A 21,120-nucleotide genomic window follows, 5' to 3' on the forward strand; every position below is an offset into this window, starting at 1 on the left:
TGAGCTTGCAGTGACCTGCCAGCCAAGTGACCTTATTCTCAAAATGTACTCCTGTGGCCTTTTGGGAGCATCCCGAGCTTTTGTCAGATTCTCCATAGAGCCTGGTACCGAGAGGTCAAGAACTCTGAGCTAGTCAAGCCCCAGCGCCCTTTCAGCTTGGACGTCCCATGCCCATTACCCAGAACGAGCCTGGAGCTGACCATCAGTGCAGGCCTGCTTTGGTGGCCACAGCTAAGGGCTGCGTCAAGAGCAAGGCATGTGCTGGGACTTAATTCAGCAGTGCAGGAGCTCCAGCTCTCTGAGCTGGGGGCACAGGGCAGCTTCCTGTTTTAACACTGAGATTGGCCAGAGGCAGAATCATTTTGCAGAGGGCAGGCATTCCCCCTCTTGGATGGTCAGGTCTGAGCTCACTGGCTACAATCCATAGTTCATTCTTCCCGCTGTGACAACTGCAGTGGCCCAAACAGGCCCAAAGCAACTTCTCTGTCAGGACCCCATTCTAGGGATGACTAGATGGAGGCCTAGAAAGGTCCGGTGTCCTGCCCCAGAGCACCCAGCCGGTCAGCATCGGGACCGGGGTTCTGTCCCCTCCATCCCCGTATGTACCTGCACCCTGGGGTATGGGTGCCCCCCCCCCAGTGGGGTGTCACACGCCAGGGGACAGGACTGAAGCTGAGCCTGTCACCAGCGCCGTCCAGGCCCCAGCCCGGCACCGCAGGGGAGGATGGCGTGGGGCTTCCCCTCTCAAGGCAGGAAGTAGTGGGAGAGGTTTAAAACAGTCCAAGAGGGGAAACCAACCCTCGGAGCGGTGAAGCAAGCACTGCACGGCCTTCCCTCGCCCTGCCCTCCGCGCAGCCCACAGACACCGCCCCGGCCAGGCTGGGGCCCGGCTTCAGGACTGACCGCTTCTCCCTCCCTCATCTCGACAGGCTTCTGGGACTCCTCGCTGAACCCCCGGCGAGGAGGTGGGAGCCCAGTGGAGGGCCCGAGAGACCCAGCCCCGGGAGCGCCCCCCGCCTCCATTCTCAGGTCATCTGCCCATTACGAAAACTGCTCGTGTGAAATCGAGCTGTCCTTAGGAAACGGCCGCCTGTGGTTTGTGAATCCAATCTTCATCGAGGACTGCGGCAGCTCCCTGCCGGCTGACCAGCCACCCCCAGGAAGCTGCCCCTTGCGCCCGTCGCCTCCCACCTCCGACGCTACCTCACCCACCTCCAGGTGGGCCCCTCGCCGCCCAGCACCCCCTCCCCCGCCGCTCCCTCTCCATCCCCCCGGCTCCAGCCGGCCTCCTCCCCCTGCCCTCGCTCCGGCCTGCCCTCTGCCCAGTTCTCCCTCGGCAGCTGCTACCCTGCCTCTGCATCCGGAGGCCCCTCCTCCCTCACCCCCAGCATCTGCCCCCCGCCTGGCACCCCACACCCCAGGCCCCCCGGAGCTTCCAAGCCAGCCACCCATGACAGCCTGTGAGAGGCTCCCACGTCCCCTCGCAGGCCTGGGCCCCCACAGGGAGGACGAGGTGAAGCCGGGGGCAGCCCCCAGCCCCTTGCAGGCCCCCGTCCCTCCAGTGCCGACGAAGAAGAGCCTCCCCGCCGCCCCTCCCAGACGCCGCATCACGGAGAAGGTCTCCCTGGAGGACCAGAGTGCAGGGAAGGCGCACAGGGGGGCGGCAGCAGAGGGGGAGCCGGTGGGTCTTTCCAGGGCATCCCCGCTCCACCTGCCTCCCGAGGGGACCTCAGACAGCCCTGGGGACAGGCCTCAGAGAACCACAGAGCAAGGCCAGGAAGCAGTGGCCAAAGCCGGCAATCTGGGCAGCCTGCCAGAGCCTCCGAGGAAGATTCGACAACCCCCAGTCCCACCTCCCAGGAAGAAACGGCTCTCCCGGCAGCTGGCCTCGGTCCTCCCAATTCCCCTGGAGACTGCCGAGCTTTCCATGGACGGGGAGACCCCCGAGAACCCCACACCCGGTCCACCTGGAGAAGGCCAAGGTCCTGCCCCCACAGCTGGCACTCAGAGCCCGCATGCCCGGGCCGGGGCCCGGCCCCAGAGCACCCCGGAGTTCAAGGGCTCCCTGGCCTCCCTCTCAGACAGCTTGGGAGTGCCCTCCTCGGCCACAGACCAGGACTCCTACTCGACCAGCAGCACGGAGGAGGAGCTGGAGCAGTTCAGCAGCCCCGGCATGAAGAAGAAGTCGTCGATGATCCTGGGCAAGGCCCGCCACCGCCTGAGCTTCGTGAGCTTCACCAGCGTCTTCAGTGCCTTCCTCTCCAACAACCGCAAGCTGTACAAGAAGGTGGTGGAGCTGGCCCAGGACAAGGCCTCGTACTTCGGCAACCTGGTGCAGGACTACAAAGTGTACAGCCTGGAGATGATGGCGCACCAGACCTCCAGTATGGAGATGCTGCAGGAAATCCGCACCATGATGACCCAGCTCAAGAGCTACCTGCTGCAGAGCACCGAGCTCAAGGCCCTGGTGGACCCTGCCCTGCACTCCGAGGAGGAGCTAGGTCGGTCCCCGTCCTGGGCAGGGGCTGGGAGCGGGTGGGAGCCAGGGATAATCCCAGATGATCCTCCCTTTCCGTGAACTAACCCCTCTGCTGTTCTGTCTCTTCCTTCTGAGTTCGGCCCATGGGCCCAGTTAGATGGCAGAATCTCAACCACCTGAGAGCTGGGCGGGAACCCCACCCTCAGGATGCTCCTGGTTTTGTTAGGGAGACAAGTCACCAGGAGCGATTAGCGGCACAAAAAAAAAAAAGCACTAACATGCATGGCTGCTGAGGGTCAGAGTCAGTCCCTGCAGGAGACCTGGTGGCTGCAGAGATGTAGGGACCCTAGAGGGCATGGACCATCTTATTCTGTAGATGAGGAAAAAGGCCCGGGAAGGGGAATGGACTTGGCCAAGGTTACACGGGAGCCAGGGGCGGTGGGGAAGCTGACCGCAGGTCCCTGCCTCCGGGTCAGCACGCCTCTAGCTGCAGAGGCTCTGAGGGCCTGGAAGGATAGATGGGAGTGGGGTGACGGAGGCAAGGGCAGCCGTGTGTCGTCCTGTTGAAGAGGTTGGAAAAGCAAAGGGGAAGAGGGAGGCGTCAGGATGAGGACCAAGACAGCCAGGACCAGCCCCAGCCCCAGACGTGGGCCAACCCTAGGCGTGCGTGGCGGAGAAGGGTTATCTTGGCCTCTACTGAGACTCGCAGTGGGGACATGGGCCCCTCCCTCACCTCCCAGGGATAGAGCAGCTCAGGTGTCTTCCCTACAGGGACAGGACTTGGGACCTCCCCTACTGGGCCAATAGCTGAGACCCTGGGGATCGGGTGGAGCCAAAAAGACTTTCCAAGAATATTTCCCTACTGTCAACCAACGCTGAACATTGCCTTGGTGTCAAGTTGACATGGGTTCAAATCCTTGTTTTTAGACCCCAACTAGCTGTGTGACCTGCACCAGCAGAGCCTGAGTTGGTCCATCTGTAGAGTGGGGATTATGGCATGTATGTTGCACAGTTGCTGTGAGATCAGAGATGCCTAATTCTCATTCCACTAGCCCATCAGGACGCCTCTGGGATAAGATGACATTTGAACAATGAAGGAATAAGCCATGTGGATAGCCATGTGCATTTCTCCAGGCAAAGGGAACGGCAAGTGCAAAGGCCCCGAGGTAGGAGCAAGCCTGGCCGGTTGGCAGAACAGCAAGAAGGCCAAGGTAGCTGGAGCAGCATGAGCACAGGGAGCAAACAAGGTGATGAGTGAGAGAGGTCACGGGGGCAGGTCACAGAGGGCGCTTGTGGGCCACGGGAAAGACTTCTATTGTGTTCAGCTTCCCTGTGTTCAGCTTCTATTGTGCATGAGACGGGAGCCATTACAGGGTTCTGAGCACAGGAATGTCATGATCAAACATGGTATAACAAGATTATGCTGGTTGCTGTGTTGAGAATGGACTAAAAGAAACCAGGGCAAGAGGCTATTAACATAACTCAGGTAAGAGATGATGACAGCCTAGGTGAAGGTGGTAGCTGTGGAAATGGTAAGAAGTCAGGTTCTGGCTATACTGTATTCTTGAGACTAGATTCAAATGGATCTGGTAATTGAAAGAGACACATCAAGAATAACTCTACCAAACATTTATTGGGCACCCAGGCCCTCCAGGTACAGCTGCACAGGTTGTATACTGCACAACTCCCATGTGCATAGTGCTCTCTGAGGTGGTGTACTAGTAAGCAGCCCTGTGAGAGTTTAATCTGTGCCAGGCCCTGTGAAAAGCATTAGATACCATGTGTGGCTCCTGTGCCCTTGGCAGTGTGGCTTTCTGTTGAATGTACTACACTGTCTCACCTGTCAGAACTGTGGGCTGTACCTGCCGGGGCTGTGAGTATGTCCTTCCAGGGACATGGGATGGGGATAGCCACACTGCCGGGCAACAAGACGTGGGGGCAGGATCCCTGCAGCTGGTTTTCTCACCCTCCTGCTCTCGCCCACCTGCAGAAGCCATTGTGGAGTCTGCCTTGTACAAGTGTGTCCTGAAGCCCCTGAAGGAAGCCATCAACTCATGCCTGCGTGAGATCCACAGCAAGGACGGCTCACTGCAGCAGCTCAAGGAGAACCAGCTGGTGATCCTAGCCACCACGACCACCGACCTGGGCGTGACCACTAGCGTGCCGGAGGTGCCCGTCATGGAGAAGATCCTGCAGAAGTTTGCCAGCATGCACAAGGCCTACTCGCCCGAGAAGAAGATCTCCACCCTGCTCAAGACCTGTAAGCTCATCTACGACTCCATGGCCCTCGGCAACCCAGGTAGGTGGGCAGCCGGGAGGGACCCGGGCTGGGGGCGCTCTCCGGATCCCTGGAGCAGCGATATCGTATGAGGCTGTGACCCCTTCCCCTCAACAACTCCAGAGCCCTTGGAAAGCACTGGAGAAGCCTTCCCAGATTCAGAAGCCTGTTGGGGCAGGAGCAGCCTCGGTGGGTTCCCTGGGGGCCGGGAGGAGAGCCATGGTTGGTTGCCACACTGGAAGCAGCCAAGGAAGCCAGCCCATACTGTGCCTTTGTATGAATTAGGAAAAGGTGCTACGTTCGTTTCCTAGGGCTGCCGTAACAAAGTTCCACAAACTGGTGACAACAGAAATTTATTGTCTCACAGTTCTGGAGGCTGGCAGTTTGAGATCAAGGTGTCAGCAGGGCCCTACTCCCTCTAAAGGCTGTAAGGAAGGAGGTGTTCCAGGCCTCTCTTCTAGCTTCTGGGAGTTCCTTGGCTTGTGGCAGCATCACTCCAGTCTTTGCATGGTGTGCTCTCTGTGTACGTGTCTGTGTCCAAACTTCCCCTTTTTATAAGGATGTCAGTCATATTGGATTAGGGGCCCACCCTACAACAGTATGACCTCATCTTAGCTAATTATATCGGCAAAGACCTAATGTCCCAATAAGGTCACATTTCGAGGTACTGAGGGCTAGGACTTCAACATATGAATTTTGGAAGTACACAATTCAACCCATAATGGCCACATAAATCAGTTACAGAAGTCAGTGGGGCAGTTACGCTGATCTGGTCAGGTGTGCCTGAGCTTGGCTGGGCTGACTTGAGGGTCTGTGGTCAGAGGGGGTCGTTTGGAGGCTGGCTGGGCTAGGATGGCCTTGCTTATGTGTTGGGTGGTTGATTGGCTATTGACTGGTCTGGGATGGGGGTGACTGGGCCACGTGTTTCTCATTCTCCAGCAGGTTAGCCCAAGCTTATACCCATGGCAGTAGTTTGGGTCCAAGTGGGCAAGTACAGCCTACAAGGCCTCTCGGTATGGACTTGAACTGGCACAATGCCAGTCTGACACATTTCACTGACTCGTTTAGTCACAAGACTAGCCCAGATTTAAGGGGTGAGGAACCAGACTTCCCTTCTTGATGAGAAGAGCTGCAAAGGCACATAACAAGGGGTGCAGATGTAGGGAAGGGAATCATTAGGACCATTTATAATCAGTTTACCCCAGCGCTCCTCCAGGCAGACAAGCTCAGGCATCACTGCACCGTGGTGCACACCTTACTGAACAGAATGCTGGCTGGATTTCATCCCCTGACTACCCCTTCAGCTGGATGTCTCTGTGCAGTAAGCAACCTGTGTAACTGTACATGACAGCCATGGTAATGGAGAGTGGAAGGATTGTTACCTCTGTAGCCATACAGACTTAGGTTCAAATTCCTGATCTGTCACTTACTACCTGTGTGACCTTGAGTGATTTACTTAACCCCATAAGACCCAGTTTCCTCATCTGAGGAAGCTGTTTTACAAAGAGGCAAAACTAAGGCCCCTAATGGTTCAGAAGCCACGCTTGGTCACTTGTGAATATTGGAAACAGCATATGTAAAATGTCAACCTCAATGCATGGTGCCTAGCAGGCTCGACCAGTGGTGGCTGTTTTAGGGGAGGGATTCTCCATCTGCCTTGGAGAAGGGCAGGCCAGTGTGGCCACAGGCCAACAGAAAACATTTGTTAGTGTGTGATTGGGGGATGGTGCAAGGTCCCCTCACCCTAGAAAAACTTCCTCACAGGCCTGGAACAGGCTACAGTTCCAGGTTGGAGTCACTCTTTTGGATTAAAGTGACTTGGGTCCAACAGTCAATTGGGAGAATGAATACTGTTCCCCGTAAGCCGATGCCACCCTGAGTTACAGCTGCACATTAACCCTTTATCATAATATTGGAAATGTGATTGGAAGAGAGGGTTGTAGCAGTGGAGACGGGATGCTGAGTGGAGGGTTTTCTTCATGGGGTGGAAGTCAGACCTCGAGATGGGGTGTCCCATGCAGTGTAGAGTCTAGAGAACAGGCCAGCGTGTGAGCTCGACAGCTGAGAAACTGCCTCAGAAATCTCCAAGGAAGTAAGGTGGGGGTCAGCAAGCAGCCTGCACCCCCCAGAGCTCTCAGAGGTGGACCTGCTCTGTCCCAGGGGTGTGGAACCCGGAAAGCTGTCCAGGAGCCCACAGCAGCGGTGTGAGGCTGGAGGTCAAGTCCCCATTGTGGCGTGGCAGAGCGCTGGCCAGGAACCTTCTCAGACCTTCTCAGAGCGAGGCAGCCCCAGATCAGCAGCGGGGGGGTGGGGGGAGGCAGGCTCAGGGGGTGTCCTGCGTGGTGTGTAGAGGGAGCAACTGGATCAAGGCAGGAAAAGAGACAAAGCCCCGTAGGACCCGTCGCTGGGAGCAGCCTCAGCGAGAACAGACAGGCGGGCCTGGGACCTTGGAGGAACGTGGAAGAGAGAGATCCAGGTTTCCTTCCCAGCTATGTGATTGTGTTCAGGTTACTTCGGTGCTCTGAGCCTCAGTTTCGCCTGTGTTAAGTCAGCACAGCTACACCCACGTTACGGGGCTGTTGTGAGACTGAGATGAGTCTGCAGTTTGCGTCCAGCCCAGTGGCTGGCACTTAACAAGGACAGTTACCTTCCCCTTCTGAACTTCTCGTTTGGGCAGTCATTCTCCCTGCCTTGCGGGGGCTCGGGGCAAAGTCAGGGCCCAGGGCTCTACAGACCCTGAGCCGTTATCAGCGAGGCAGCTTTGGGCTTGAAATGGGCAATTGCATCCTCAGCGAGTCCCCGTTTACTCAGAAGCCTGCAGTTCTTTTAAACACTCAGTGCCTTGGCAGTGGCTTCAAACACTGTGAGTTTTGCGGACAGTGAATTTACTTACTAAAAACTTAGCAGCGAGCAGGGAGTGGGGGAGGGAATGGCTAAATCTGAGGGAAAAGAAAGACAGAGAGGCACTGCCGGAGCTCAGCCCGTGAAACACTGGACAGGACAAGGACGCTCGTAGTTTCCTTGTCCTTGGCTGGAGGTTGGGGGGGGGGGCAGGAGCGCCGGGGCGGGGAGACAGGAACCTCTCTGCTGATTCAGAAGCCAGCTCCAGGCAGGGAGATCTGAGCCCAGAAATTCAGGGCGGGATCAAGGCTCCATGTGAAGATTCCCCACCAGGAACAGACCCACCAGGTACAGGTGGGTTTCTTGGCAAGAGCCAGAGAGCGGGTTCCCCTCCCACTGCTGAGCGAGCGCCGGCCTGTGAACCCAGCGGCTTCCAGTCTCACCTGTGCCCCGAGCAGACCTGGGCTGCCCCACTCGGAGCCTCAGCCTCTTCACCGGAGAGAAAGCAGTTCCGCCAAGAAGAGCAGGGATGTGAGGGTTCGTTCAAGGACATGGGTTTGAACCCAGCTTCAGTGCTGTAGCCTTAGACTTGAATCTCATGGGGCCTCTGCTTGTGTGCAAGGTGGGGATGATAAGACCTGCCTTCCAGGTTGCCATGCAGGGTAGAGGTGGGGGGAGCACATAGAAAACACCTGGGCTGCGTGGCCCCGAGGAGGCACTAATCTTCCAGAGCCTCTGGTTTCTAGCCCCGTTCAAAAAGAGGCTGGGAACACCCCTCTCGGGGCTGTGGCGAGGCTCAGATGCGACCAGATGTGTGGGTGGGTGTCCAGTAGATGTGAGGATGCAGGAATGGCCGCTCCAAATGTGGAGGATGCAGCCACTCAGTGGTTTCCAAGCTGGGTTCCAGGAGGCACCCCAGGGGCCACCAGAGGGACACAGGACTGGGCTTGACCCCAGACAACCCTGCTTGTCCCTGTTTTACACGCAGGGTTCCACCTGGGATTTTGTTTGAAATAACCAGTTCTGCTGCTAAATTTTTTGGCTTTTTTTTTTTTTTTAACATCTTTATTGGGTATAATTGCTTTACAATGGTGTGTTAGTTTCTGCTTTATAACAAAGTGAATCAGTTATACATATACATATATCCCCATATCTCTTCCCTCTTGTGTCTCCCTCCTTCCCACCCTCCCTATCCCACCCCTCTAGGTGGTCACAAAGCACAGAGCTGATCTCCCTGTGCTATGCAGTTGCTTCCCACTAATTTTTTGGCTTTTTGAGAAAAACTTTCATTTGGAGAACATTTCAGACTTCAAAAACTTCAAGAATAGGAATAGTACATTAAAATAGGAACATCCACTTACCCCTTGTGGACTGTTAATATCTTACGTCATTTGCTTTATCATTTATACTCTCTCTGTGCATATGTAATTTTTTCCTGAATCATATAAGGGCAAGTTACATACATCTTGGCCCTTTACCCCTAAATACTTCTGAGAATAGGGATATTCCCTCACATAACCACATTAAAGTTGTCTGCTTCGTAAATTTACATCAATACACCATTTTTCTCCACTGCACTGCCTGTATTCCAGGTGGTCACTGATCTAAAAAGGCTCTTATTAGCATTTCCTCCTCCAGTTCAGGGTCCAATCCAAGGTCAGGTATCGCATTTAGTTGCCTCCTTTAATCTGGAACGTTACAGCCTTTCTTTGTCTTTTATGGCATTGGCATCTTTAAGGAATACAGGTTTCCCTCCCTGCCCCCTCCCCATCTTTTCTTTGTCACGAAAGTTCCTCATTTCGTGTTTGTCAGATGTTTCCGCATGATTAGACTGAGGTTAGGCATTTTCAGCCAGATCCGGACTGACTCTTAAATTCTCTTCTGACTTTGACATGCAGTGACCTTAGGACCAGGTCTTCTGCTCACAATGTCCGGCCACCCGACCCCACTCCCCTCCCGCACCCTCACCCCCTCCCCCACCAGACGCTTCCAGCGCTTTGCTACTCTGAGTGTGGTCCCCAGCCCCGCCGTGGAGGACACAGCGCCGGCTTGGCTGCCGCCGGCCTCCACCGTTGACCCACTCTACGCAGAAAACTGCCCTTCCCCCCCCACCCACCCTGCCCCAGCCTCTCAAGTCCAGGAAAGAAGCTCCACCGGCCCGTCTCTCCCATTGCACGATGCTGGCAATAGTAACTGGTATCCACACGGCCTGGCTGCTGGCGAGACTGGCCGGGACAGTGGGAAAGGCAGAACTTGGAGACACAAAGCCTGAGGTAACGGGCCAGGCTATCTTTTCCAGAAAGGTAGCTGCTGTTAATGCCCATGATACAGATGGGCCAGGATTCAAAGCTAGGATATCCTTACTCCAGAGCCTGTGCTTCCATCACTGTACCAAGCAGCCAGCCTGGGAAGAGATCCCAAAGTTCCCAAATCCTGATCAAATGCTTCCTCCTCCATAGCAGGCTTAGGGGCCCGTGTCAGGTACGGTGGGGAGTTCACGGAGACAAATGGCTTTGGATAGACCTGGCCCTCTGTCCTGCAGCCAGGAGCAGACTGGATGAGCAGACCGCATGAGGCTCGGTGAGAGCAGTTAGAACTTCTAGAATCATCTCTCCCATTACTTTGACAAACAAGCTATTGCCACCTCTTCAGTGTCTAAGACCTAGCATTCAGGGCTGGCCCTGCTGTTGGGGAGAAATAGCTTCAAGCCCAAGAACTCCTCCATAAGATAGGAGTTGGGGGAAGGAAAGAAGAATGCAGCTCACGCAAATGTGGGACTCTTTCTTAAAGAATAAAGAGCAGGCAATATCCGAGAGGGCAGTGAAGGCCAGCGGGCTGCTTTCTTCTCTTCCTTCCAGAGTCTGTGTAGCTGGCTCAGGCAGGGGCAGAGGCGGGGGTTGGGAGACCCCAGGTGCAGGGATCGACAGGCCTATGTCATTGACTGAGGGTAGACAGGACAGAGAGGGAGGTCAGTCTGTTGGTTTCTAAAAATCGATGTTAAAAAATCTAAACTGATTTCTGTTGACCAAAGTCACTAATGTTTATTGTAGAAAAAGATGATTAGTATTGTGGTAGATTTCTATCTGGTCTCTTTGAAATAGACATAGATAGGTAAGTAAATAGATAATTAGTTAAGGAAATACTTTCTGCTGTAACAGATGAACCCTGCAATCTCTAACTCAGTACAGATTTATTTCTCACGCATGTAAGTCCAATTGGATGGAGGAGGGTTGGGGAGCAGGGAGCGGGCTCTGCTCCACATAGTCATCCAGGGATCCAGGCTGAGGGAGGCTTTCTAAGTCCCCCTGGGCATTGACATGCAGGTGACAGAGAGAGACAGACAGAGAACATATGTGCCAGGCCTGGAAGCAAAGCATAACCTTGTTTTTATGCCCACAACAGAAATGGGGTTCAGGACCTCTAAGATGTCATGTTCTGAGGATTAGAAGCCACGTTACCCTCCTGTCTTGCATAATAACTATCTGTAACATTTCTCACAGTCCAATAACCCAGAAGCCACCATGTTAATCACTTTCTATCTGTCTCGTCACTGAAACATCACAACCACCCCCACGAGGTGTGGACACTGTTGTTATCCCCATTTTACAGCCAAGGAAACTGAGTCCCGGCAAGGTGAAGCAGCAAGCTCAGGGTCACACCTGAGCAGGTGAGTGGTGGCCCTGGGACTTGGATCCAGGTCCTGTGCTGGATTGCTGTGTTCTCCTGCCTCTCTAGGGTGCCCTGGGGTCAGAGATGACCTCAGGGAGGCCAGGCCCAATCACAGTGGCTTCATGAGTTTTCCAGCCAGGCTGGGACTTTTGGCTTCTGGTCTCTGCACCCACAGCCTGTGTGGCTGACTGGCTTGTGGGCTGAGCTCTCCGAAGAGGAACCCAGGGAGCTGGAGTGATTTCCTCAGGGATCCAGTGTTGCTCAAAGCAGAACTGAGACTTAAGCAGCATCTGCAAAAAGCACAAGCAACCCAAAAGGGTCGCTTTGGGAAGCTCAGTGGGAGAGAGGCTGGCTTCTCGTCTCACATCAGCCACAGACTACAGGGAACCTCCCTCCCTCGGGCTCCAGCTCTTTGATGTGTGCAGCTGGGAGTTCAAACTAGACCAGTGGTTTTCCAACTGGTCCCAGAGAACTCTCGAGGGACTGGGGACATCTTGCAAGGGGAAGGGGGGAGGAGGGGAAACAGCAAACCAGCCCTGCTGTCCGACTCTGATCAACCAGAGCAGCCAAGTTCTGTATCAGATACCCCTTAACGAAAGGATTCCACTGCAAAAGTAAATTTAAAACCTCCTGTTCTAGAGGCTTTCTACTTCCTGCCATCCTGTGTTTTTATCAGGTAAGTTCGTTCATTCAGCAGTTCAACAAACATCTATTGACAGTATGGATGTTAACAGGAAAACCCAGCCCCTGTTTTTAGGATGGTCACAATTCAAGTGGAAAAACAGAGCATTCAACAGGCGACAACCCTGCAATGAGATAAATGGTATTCATTCATTCATTTAGCAAGTATATTTATTAAACACCTACTACTGTTGAGGCATTGGATATAAACAGTGAGCACGATAAAGTCCCTGCCCTCATAAAGCTTTCATTACCTGGGGAGAGACAGCTAATAAACAAGGAAACAGAAATACAAAATATATCATCAGATGCTGAAACAGGCCACTAGAATGAATAAAACAGGCTAAGCGGTCTGGGGAGTGTGAAGGAGTTTGCTGTTCTGGGTTGGGAGGTCAGGGGAGGCCTCTCTGAGTTAACATGTATTTGTTTTTCCATTCTTCAATGACAAGCCCAGGGAAACCCGTTATAAGGGCACTGAACCTAGCTGGTGGGGAGTGGGGGTCTTGGGTTAAAACTTCCTGGAGGAAGGAAGTGGCTTCAGGTGGGAATCGTGGCGGAGGGTTAGGGCCAAAGCAGATCACAGTCGTGGGCCATGTGCTGCCCCAGGATCGTTGCACCAGCCACGCCCACTTTCAGTAAGAGCCCGGTCAGCACATTCCAAGGGGCAGTTATGATAAGATGATAGATTCTTTCCTCTAGATCAGGGTCTGCAGGCCAACTCTGGCCTGCCACCTGATTTCGTAAATAAATTTTTATTGAAACAGCCACGTTCATTCATTTACACAGTGTCTCTGGCTGCTTTTGTACAATGGCTGAGTTGAATAGTTGGGACAGAGACCATGTGGCCCATGAAACTAAAAATATTTACTATCCAGCCCTTTACAGAAAAAATTTGCCAACCCCTCTTTTAGAAAATGCTTCCTAGAAGACAAAACTTTATTTTTAATCCAGCCACTTGTTCGACGCTCACAAGGGCTCTGAGTAACAGACCGAGTTTTGTTATTACTTCTGGTTTGCAGATAAGAAAAGTGAGGCTCAGAGGTAGTGGCCCCAGATCACACAGCTGGTTAAGTGGCCGAGTCGGGGGCCTCCTAATCCAGTGTCCTCACGGTTTGTGTGACCCAGGTGTGCACGCTTTAGCTCATTTTTATCAGAGCTCTTCTTCTCCAAAATCCCCCAGCTGATGAAACACGCATAAGGCCCCCAGCCAGCTCTTTAAAATGTAATCGGCTCCCCCAACACCTACAGATGGAAAACAGATGTGACTTTGGCAAAAAGAAAGCAGAAATCAGCAGGAAAGGCAGGCTGCAGCCCAGCAGGCCTTTCAGAGGTACAGCCTGATGGATGCGATCTCTGACCCACGCAAGGCAGATGTTGCGACCACAGGTGAATTATTTTGCAGCTGTGCCCCAGCCTCCCAGTGCTGCAGCCTGAGGCCCCACTGTGTGCAGGGCTGAGCCCCGAGCCCTAAGCCTTGGGCTCCAGGCTTCAGGGAAGGAGAATGCAGCCCTAACTATCCCTAGGATATCGGGTGGGAGCCAGTGCATTTAAATGATGCTTAAAGCTCGTGTTTGTCCACAAATAGCTCTCAGGTCAGGGATCCTGTGTGGGCATTTCTCACCACATCAGGGAAGAGAGACCCAGATTCTACTGACCAGCTGTGGGGCCTGGAGCACATTTCTCCCATCCCTGAACCTCAGTTTCCTCACAGTGAGGTTGGACTTGATGAATCCAAGGCCACTGGTGTGCTAAGTCAGCGATGATACGAACCATCTCATGGGAGCTAGCCGTCTGCATCTCTTCCCCGCTCCATGTTCATGTTGGTAGCTTGAAGTTGGCCATTGTGAAAAGATTTATGCCATGCAAATTGGCAAATGCTGCAAATCAGAGCTTTTTTTTTTTTCTTTGGAGAGCCGGTTGTTAAGCATTCCCGTCACACCACTGTCTAAGGCCCATAATGGATCCTAGTTTCCTTAACCATGGCCCCAACCATGGGCAAGACAGAGTGGTGCCTGGTGGGAGCACACGTGGGTCCAGTTCAGCTCACTGTTGGTGTCCTACATCCGAAGCCCTGTGCTGGAGACTGGGAAGGCAGTGATGGGGCAGAGGCTCAGAGAGGTTAAGTGACTTGCCCAAGCTCACATAGCCTCCAACCCTGCCTTCAGGGAGTTCACAATCCGAGGAAAAGGGCAGGCTCTGAAACAGTCAAGGGTATGGGCACTAGAGCAGGAACCATCCAGCTGTGCTTGAGGATGTGGGAGGACAAGGAGAAGTTAGTAAGGGAAAGGTAGGGAGGGCGGTCCAGGCAGAGGGAACTGTGTGTGCAAAGGCACAGAGGAGTGAAAGTGCCCGAGGAGTTCAACCGAGATTCAGCACAGTGGGGTGTCCCATGGGAGTGTGATGGTGGCAGAATGCCATTCTGAGTTGGAAGTTGTCATTCTGAGTTCCCCCTAATGGGGGAAGGACTCCTGGAGTCTGTGTAGAGGCCCATCCAAGTCAGCGCCAGGCCCCGGGCTCTGAGCTCTTGCTGGGAGCTCAGCATTCATTCATTCCCTCACCCAGCACCACCTCTGCCGTGCGTGCTCTGTGTACTGGGGAGACGGAGAGGAAGTGCTCACCGGTAGTTGGAGGGACAGACATGGGGTCGAAGGAGTCCCCTGCAGTGGGCTAGCTGAACGCAGTGTCATGGAACCAAGGAGGTGGGCCCCAAAGCCCTTCCTGAGAATCAGCCGAGATTCTCAAGAAGGGCTTGGGGAGAAGAAGAAAAGGGCAAAGCACTTTCCATTCCCACCGCCCACAGAGCCGCAGTCCAGAGGGCTTCCTTCCCCGTCTCTCTAAGTCCTCAGACCTTGGGCTGGAGCTGGACCATCCTCCTGGCTGAACGTCACTGTCCCTTCAAGCAGGGTTTCTCACCTTAGCACTACAGACATGTGGGGACCGAGTAATTCATCTTTATGGAGGGCTGTCCTATGCGCTGCAGGATGTCTGGCCACATGCCTGGCCTGTATGCCAGTAGCAAAAGCAACTCCAGACGTTGCCAAATGGCCCCCGAAGGGCAAAATCACCCTAGTTGAGAACTACTGCTCAAAAGCAAATGAACTTGCCTGATTGTATTTTTGGGTGAGCTATTAATACAATACCAAGAAAAAAATTGGTATTCTTGGAGGCGGAGTAAAAATTCAATCAGCTCTTAACCAATGCATGAGTTATAGGTGAATTCCAAAAGGCACAGAACTGTTTCACATCCATGCTGCCGGACATGCCTTGTTCCCTAATTCATAAATCAAACAAGAAAAGAATCTCCCGTGTGCCAGAATTCTAATGATTAAATTATCAACATGGAAGACAACTGCAGGCACAAAATAATCTTTCCCCAGGAACTCTTTAGTCGTGTCTCAGGCTCATAAAGGTTTATGGAAGATGTTCTCCAAAACTGACTAATTCTGTGCACAGAGGCACAAGAACCTTGAAAGAAATGATCAGAGAGCTCAGAACACAGAGCTGGAGTAAGAGGAACGACGTCCTTCGTTAGTGGGCATTTCCGTGGAGGCGGTATAGAGCGCTCCGCTGTAAATCATTTCCTAGAATTCTCACCAAAACCCCATAGGATGTCATGCTATCTGTGTCAGTTCACGTGTGTCTAGAAATGCAGGCTCAGAGAGGTAGAACACTTAGCCCACGATCTTATAGCTGGTAAGGAGTCCGGGTCTGACTCTGCTTTTCAGTGCTGTGTGTTACCAACCCCATCAGCTGATTCATTTTACTGGTGGAAAAACTGAGGCCGCCTGAGAAAGCAGAACGGAGATGTCAATAATAGCTCACTTTTCCATTGCGCTCCATGGGTACCGAATCACTTTCGTATTCTTCTTCTCATTTCATTCTCTCAAAAACCGTGAAAGGCCGTCAGGGCATCTTTTAGGCCCACCTCCACCCCCCTCCTTCCCCAAGGTATCTATTACTGTCAAGAGGCTCTGAGCCCCAGGAACATCTCCCACAAAAGCAGTAGTGATAAGTTATTCCTTTCAGAGGTATTTACGTTTTAGAAGAAACCCTAGGGAAAGGGCACTGCTTAACCCAAAAGAATGAAGGTTGGAGGGGAAACTTTAGGCCTGGTAGCATCTGGTCGAGGGAGGGCTTCACTTTTGCAAGTGGAGAGAGAGATGTGTTGTTCCCAAAAGACGTCAGTGTTAGATAGACAGCTGCTTCTGGGTCCATGAATAAGTGTGACGTGAACTTGCCTGAAGGTGTTGCAGGGGAAGAGCTGGGAAAGGGGAAGGGGCTGGGTCTTGCCCACCCAGCAGAGGGCACTTTTCTCGGTTCCTTCTTCCTAAACCCAGACTGTGTCTCAGGCCTCCCGACCAGGCTGATCCCAGGGTCGCCCCCCTGTCATGAGAGTCAGGAGAAAACAGGAAGGTTCCTCTTCCAGGGGTGACCACCCCCCACCCAGCAAACCACTGTCCCCTTGCCCTGGGCCGGGAGCGGCTCACAAGGAGAGCCTCACACTCACCACCTTCTGCCTCCTTCCTCTCCCAGGGAAGTCCTACGGGGCAGACGACTTCCTGCCGGTGCTCATGTACGTGCTGGCCCGCAGCAATCTCACGGAGATGCTTCTCAACGTGGAGTACATGATGGAGCTCATGGACCCTGCCCTGCAGCTGGGGGAGGGTGAGTCACCACCCCAGGCCCATCTCTGGAACCCTGGGGCCCATCGCCCACTCATGACCCAGCCACACCAAGGGCTCGCTGGAGGGCCCAACAAGCACCTCCTGGATGCCAGACTCCACTAAGCCCTGGGACACGACAGTGCCTGACACAGCCCCTGTCCTGGGGGACTCAAAGACTAGCAGGGGAGCTGGGCCAGTAAAGAGAACTTGTCACCTATGCTAGACAAGGGAGGCCCAGAGAGTACCAGAGCACGTTACTCAGGCTGTGCAATCAGGGAAGGCTTCCTGGAGGAGGTGGTGCCTGAGCTGGGCATTGAAGGATAAATAGGGGCCAGTCAGATAAAGAAGGGGGAGAGGCAGTCTTCGCAGAGGGAACAGCAGTTGCTGGCAGTGTACAGGATAAGGGAACAATGGTCAGCTCTTAGGGGTGGCCCTGGGGACTCAGCCCCCTGCTCATCCAGATCTGGGCCAGGTACTCATCAGTGGGAGGAGGGTCATGCTGTGGTGTGGGCAAGAGGCCATGCACTCTCCTGTAGGATGATGGCAGGGGTGTAATTTGTCCCACCCTCATCTTCCCTTCCCTTTCCTCCTTCCTACCACTTCGTCCCATACACTTAGCCTCGGCCACCCCTCCACCAAGAATCCCTGAGGTGCAGCCAGCCCAGATAGCGGTTCTGAGGGAGCCCCAGGCTCCCTCTGAGACACTACCCCCAAAAGGGTGGAGAGACTCTTAGGCCCCCAGTGGCCCCTTTGGGCTTTGTGGTTCTTGAGATAAGCTGGCCCTCTTTGCATCTGTTTGCATTTTTAGACTGTGTTGGTCTCTGGGGGGGACAGTATGACGTGGCTGGTTCTGTGAGTTCTTGGAAGCTCAGGGGAGCGTGTAAAGCCATGCAGGACTGGCCCGCCCCCGTGGATTGTTGTAGGGTCATAGAGAGTGTCAGGGAAAGAGCCCTTTGGCGGGTGGAAGGATGGAGCGAGGCTGTCGGGCTCTGCACTTGATCTCAGCACTGGCCGGCTCTCTGGCAGTGGTCGGCCCTGCCCTGGCCACCGTGGCTCCTGTTCCATCCACAGCCTGCATCCTTGCTGCCAGACGGGACTCCAGGCCAGGCGCAGTGGCTAATAGGGACAGGACAGGGACATCCTGGGCCCAACTACCCTCTCCTTATGGACCTGAAGCCCCTCACCCCAAATCTGCCATAACCTCCTGCGATCCTTCTTCCTGTTCCCGAAACCCACAGGGGGTTCGAGTGGGAAAGCTGAGGTCCTGCAGGCAGGAGAGCTAGTCTGTTTGGGGCTACATTAAATATTTTTTAAAATTGAAGTATGGTTGATTTACAAGATTGTGTTAGTTTCAGGTGGACAGCAAAGTGATTCAGTTATATATATATGTTTTTCAGATTATTTTCCATTATAGGTTATTACAAGATATTGAATATAGTTCCCTGTGCTACACAGTAAATCCTTGTTGCCTATCTATTTTATGTGTAGGGCTACATTAAGTATTTTTGAGGCAAGCCAAGTACAAATGAATACATAAAGATCTTAAACATTTCACACTTTCTGACCCAAAGCTGCCTGAATACCTGCAGCCTACCCCTTTTAGACTTAAGGGTCAGAGCCCCCGCCCCACCTCTGGACCTGTGGGGAAATTTCTAAGGAATCTATGGGGTGTTTGCTGGAAGAAAAGATGGCAGGGCAGAGCCTCGCATGCCACCACATACTGCCCCTCCCAGCAGACCCTGCCCAGGGCAGCTCTGAGGACCACGCTGCACACGCCAGCAGGTGGGTTGGGTGGCACGGGCGCCTCTCTCTCTTCCTGCGCCCACAGCCAGGGTGGGAGGTCACAGCGGCCGGGACAGCCCAGCCTCACAGGTGTTGGACTCCGACAGAAGGATGACTTGGGGGTCTCCAGCATGGGCAGGAGCTTCCACCCAAGTCTGCCAGCTGGTAGACCTCCATCTAGACATATCTGGGCCCAAGAGCAGGAGGACAGAGCGCCAGGGGGGCAGTGTTCCTCAGTTTCCCCAGCTCCACCCTCCTGTCTCTGCTGGGTGGTGGCCCGCAGGGTGCTCCGTCACCAAAGCCTCTGAGGTGCAGTGAAAAGAGGGGCTTGCCTGGGAGGCGGGGGGGGGGGGGGGGGGGAGAAGCAGAGCCCCTGCTGGCCAGTGTCCGCCCCTGGTGCTCTGCAGAGTCAGACATGCCCGGGACAAGGGCAGGCCCCTGGGGAGTCCCTGCTCTTGAGAACTTAAGTTACTCCATCCTAAGAGGAGAATTAACACAGGGTGTAGAAAAAAGAGCAGTTTGGAGGCTGGATTTGGTCCCAGTTCTGCCTCTGATTGGCTGGAGACCTTGGGCAAGTCACTTAACCTCTCTGGCTTGGAAAAGGGAAGGCATTGGGCTAGATTTGGGGTTTTCAGACCATCTGGGCACCTTCTGCAGAGGCAGCTGGGGGAAAGTGGAGAGCTGGAGTGGGCCTCTGCCTTCTTGTGTTTCACAGTCTGAACAGACAGATCTGCATTCACCAAAAAGCCTGCAAGACCGTCACATTCTTTCAACTGGTTCCACGTGCTGGAATTTGGCAAAGATTGTGACTGGGTCCCACTTTTTTGCAGCAGGCTTCTGGAGAGTGAGCGATCAGGGACTTCCTATAAGAAGTAGAGAGGACCTGAACACTGGGCTGATGGGACCCTGACCCCTTTCTCCCCCCTCTCTCTGCAGCTCCCACCACTCTGGGCAATTACAGGGCAGATGGGAGACCCAGGCAGCTGCTGGGCACCTGGCTGGAGCCAGCTCAAAATACAAACCTCTCCAGAAGCACCCTCATAGATTCCTTTACCCACATCCCCTCTGCACCCTGGCTGACAGCTGGCCATCCTGGGCTAGTCATATCTTAAGAGAGGCAATGAGGTTTTCCCATCAATGGACAGCACACTCTCCCTGAAGAGAACCCTCGACTCCAAAACTCACAGTGCGAGGAGTTGCCTGCCACCTAGTGGTCATAGCAGGAACTGCAGGACCCCAAGTCCAAGGGAAGTCTACTGGGAGAGCCAGGAGGCTGTAAAAAAAGCAGGGCTTGAGCAGGCAGGAGTGCAGTGGCAGGCCTTAGAGGTCCTCTCCTTTGCCCAAGAGGGTGGGGAACCTCCAGAGCAGCTCCCTTAGGTCACCTAACCACCGTGCCATACTCACATGTTACCGAGCACTGCACTTTATGTGTATTCATCTCATTTACTTTCCACAACATTATGGATTTTGCAGATGAGGAAACGGAAGCATAGAGGACACTAACTCACCTGAGAGCACAGGGCTCTCTGCCAAAGGCTGAGACCTAAACCCTGCTCTCTGACTCCAAAACTGACCATTCACAGTCAGCGCACTGCACTCAGCTCCTCCCTTCCCAGCCAGGGGGCTGTGATCACGATGGGAAACAGGACCACGGGGGAATGCCAACTAGAGGACAGGGCTCTCTGCCAGTGAGGGCTGGAGGCACCAAGGAAGGCTTCTTGCACACACAGGCTTTGAGCTGGGCTGGAAAAGGAGACCCATGAGAGGTCTGCTGGCCCTTCTCTGATAAGGGACACCAAGCCAAGTTCCATGTTGGCCTTGATATACCTATTTCAAAAACTGTCTCCTTCCGACACTGCCATGAGAGGGCGAGTGATCCTCTGGCAATAAACCCCTTTACCTCATCCCCCGCCCACCCCAGTCAGGGTGTGAACTTTTCCTATACTGGTTGTGAAATTTGTAGGAATATATAGACAGCTTCATCCAATGGAGCAGTTAGGAATGCTTTGGGCTGCAAATAATTCAAGATGTAACTAATAATGGTTTAAATCAGAGTGAGGGACTGGTTTGTCTCTGGCATCAAGAAGTCCTGGGGTAAGCAGCTGATAATGATGGCAGTTTTTAGCCCCACCATCAGGAAATCGTAGACCCAGCTCTTTCCATTGCTCTTTAGGATGTGAACTTTTGTCTTTGTGCCTATCACCTCTGATCACAAACAGCTGCTGTGCCTCCAGGCTCACCTCTGTGTTCCAGAGAAGAGGAAGAGGGACAGGCAAAAACCAGAAGGGTACACTAACTGAGTCTGTCCCTTGCAAAAGGCTTTCCTGGAAGCGCCACTCAGGGACTTCCACTTACATCTAAGTAGCCAGAACGAGGTCTCCTGCCCTCTACCCTGAACTACAAGAGAATCTAGGAAGTGAGCATTTTCAGTTGAGTGGTGCTTTACCCCACAAAAGTAGAGTTCAGTTAATTAGGAAGAAAGAAAAGATGGGATTTAGGTGGCTCACTAGCAGATGGGCCTCATGTCAAAACTCATTGCCCTGGTACCCAAAGGGCTGGGGAGAGGCTTGGTGAGTGGGAAGGAGGCCCAGGGAAGCACTGCAAGACCTTGGCCAAGTCACCCTGCCCCCTCTAGAGTGAGGGGCGAAACAACGCTAGTGCTTCTCAAGCATTTTAACCAAAGCCTCCAACAAGCCAAGGAGAGTAAACTTGTAAGCATCTGTGCA

The 21,120-nt window shown here is 53.7% G+C and overlaps 1 protein-coding gene across 2 annotated transcripts in view; it reads left to right on the forward strand.

The window, feature by feature from the left end:
• RIN3 (Ras and Rab interactor 3) overlaps positions 1–21,120 on the forward strand; it is a 122,505-nt gene that overhangs the window by 95,545 nt on the left and 5,840 nt on the right. The window contains exons 6-8 of one of the 2 annotated variants that reach the window (XM_036843252.1): positions 930–2,501; positions 4,470–4,778; positions 16,482–16,613. In XM_036843252.1, coding sequence (XP_036699147.1) covers positions 930–2,501; positions 4,470–4,778; positions 16,482–16,613 — 2,013 coding nt within the window. The remainder of the gene's footprint in view (positions 1–929; positions 2,502–4,469; positions 4,779–16,481; positions 16,614–21,120) is intronic. The other variant, XM_036843253.1, reaches the window with a different exon arrangement.

Source organism: Balaenoptera musculus, chromosome 2, assembly GCF_009873245.2.
Source record: "Balaenoptera musculus isolate JJ_BM4_2016_0621 chromosome 2, mBalMus1.pri.v3, whole genome shotgun sequence".
In the NCBI taxonomy this organism is placed as follows: domain Eukaryota; kingdom Metazoa; phylum Chordata; class Mammalia; order Artiodactyla; family Balaenopteridae; genus Balaenoptera; species Balaenoptera musculus.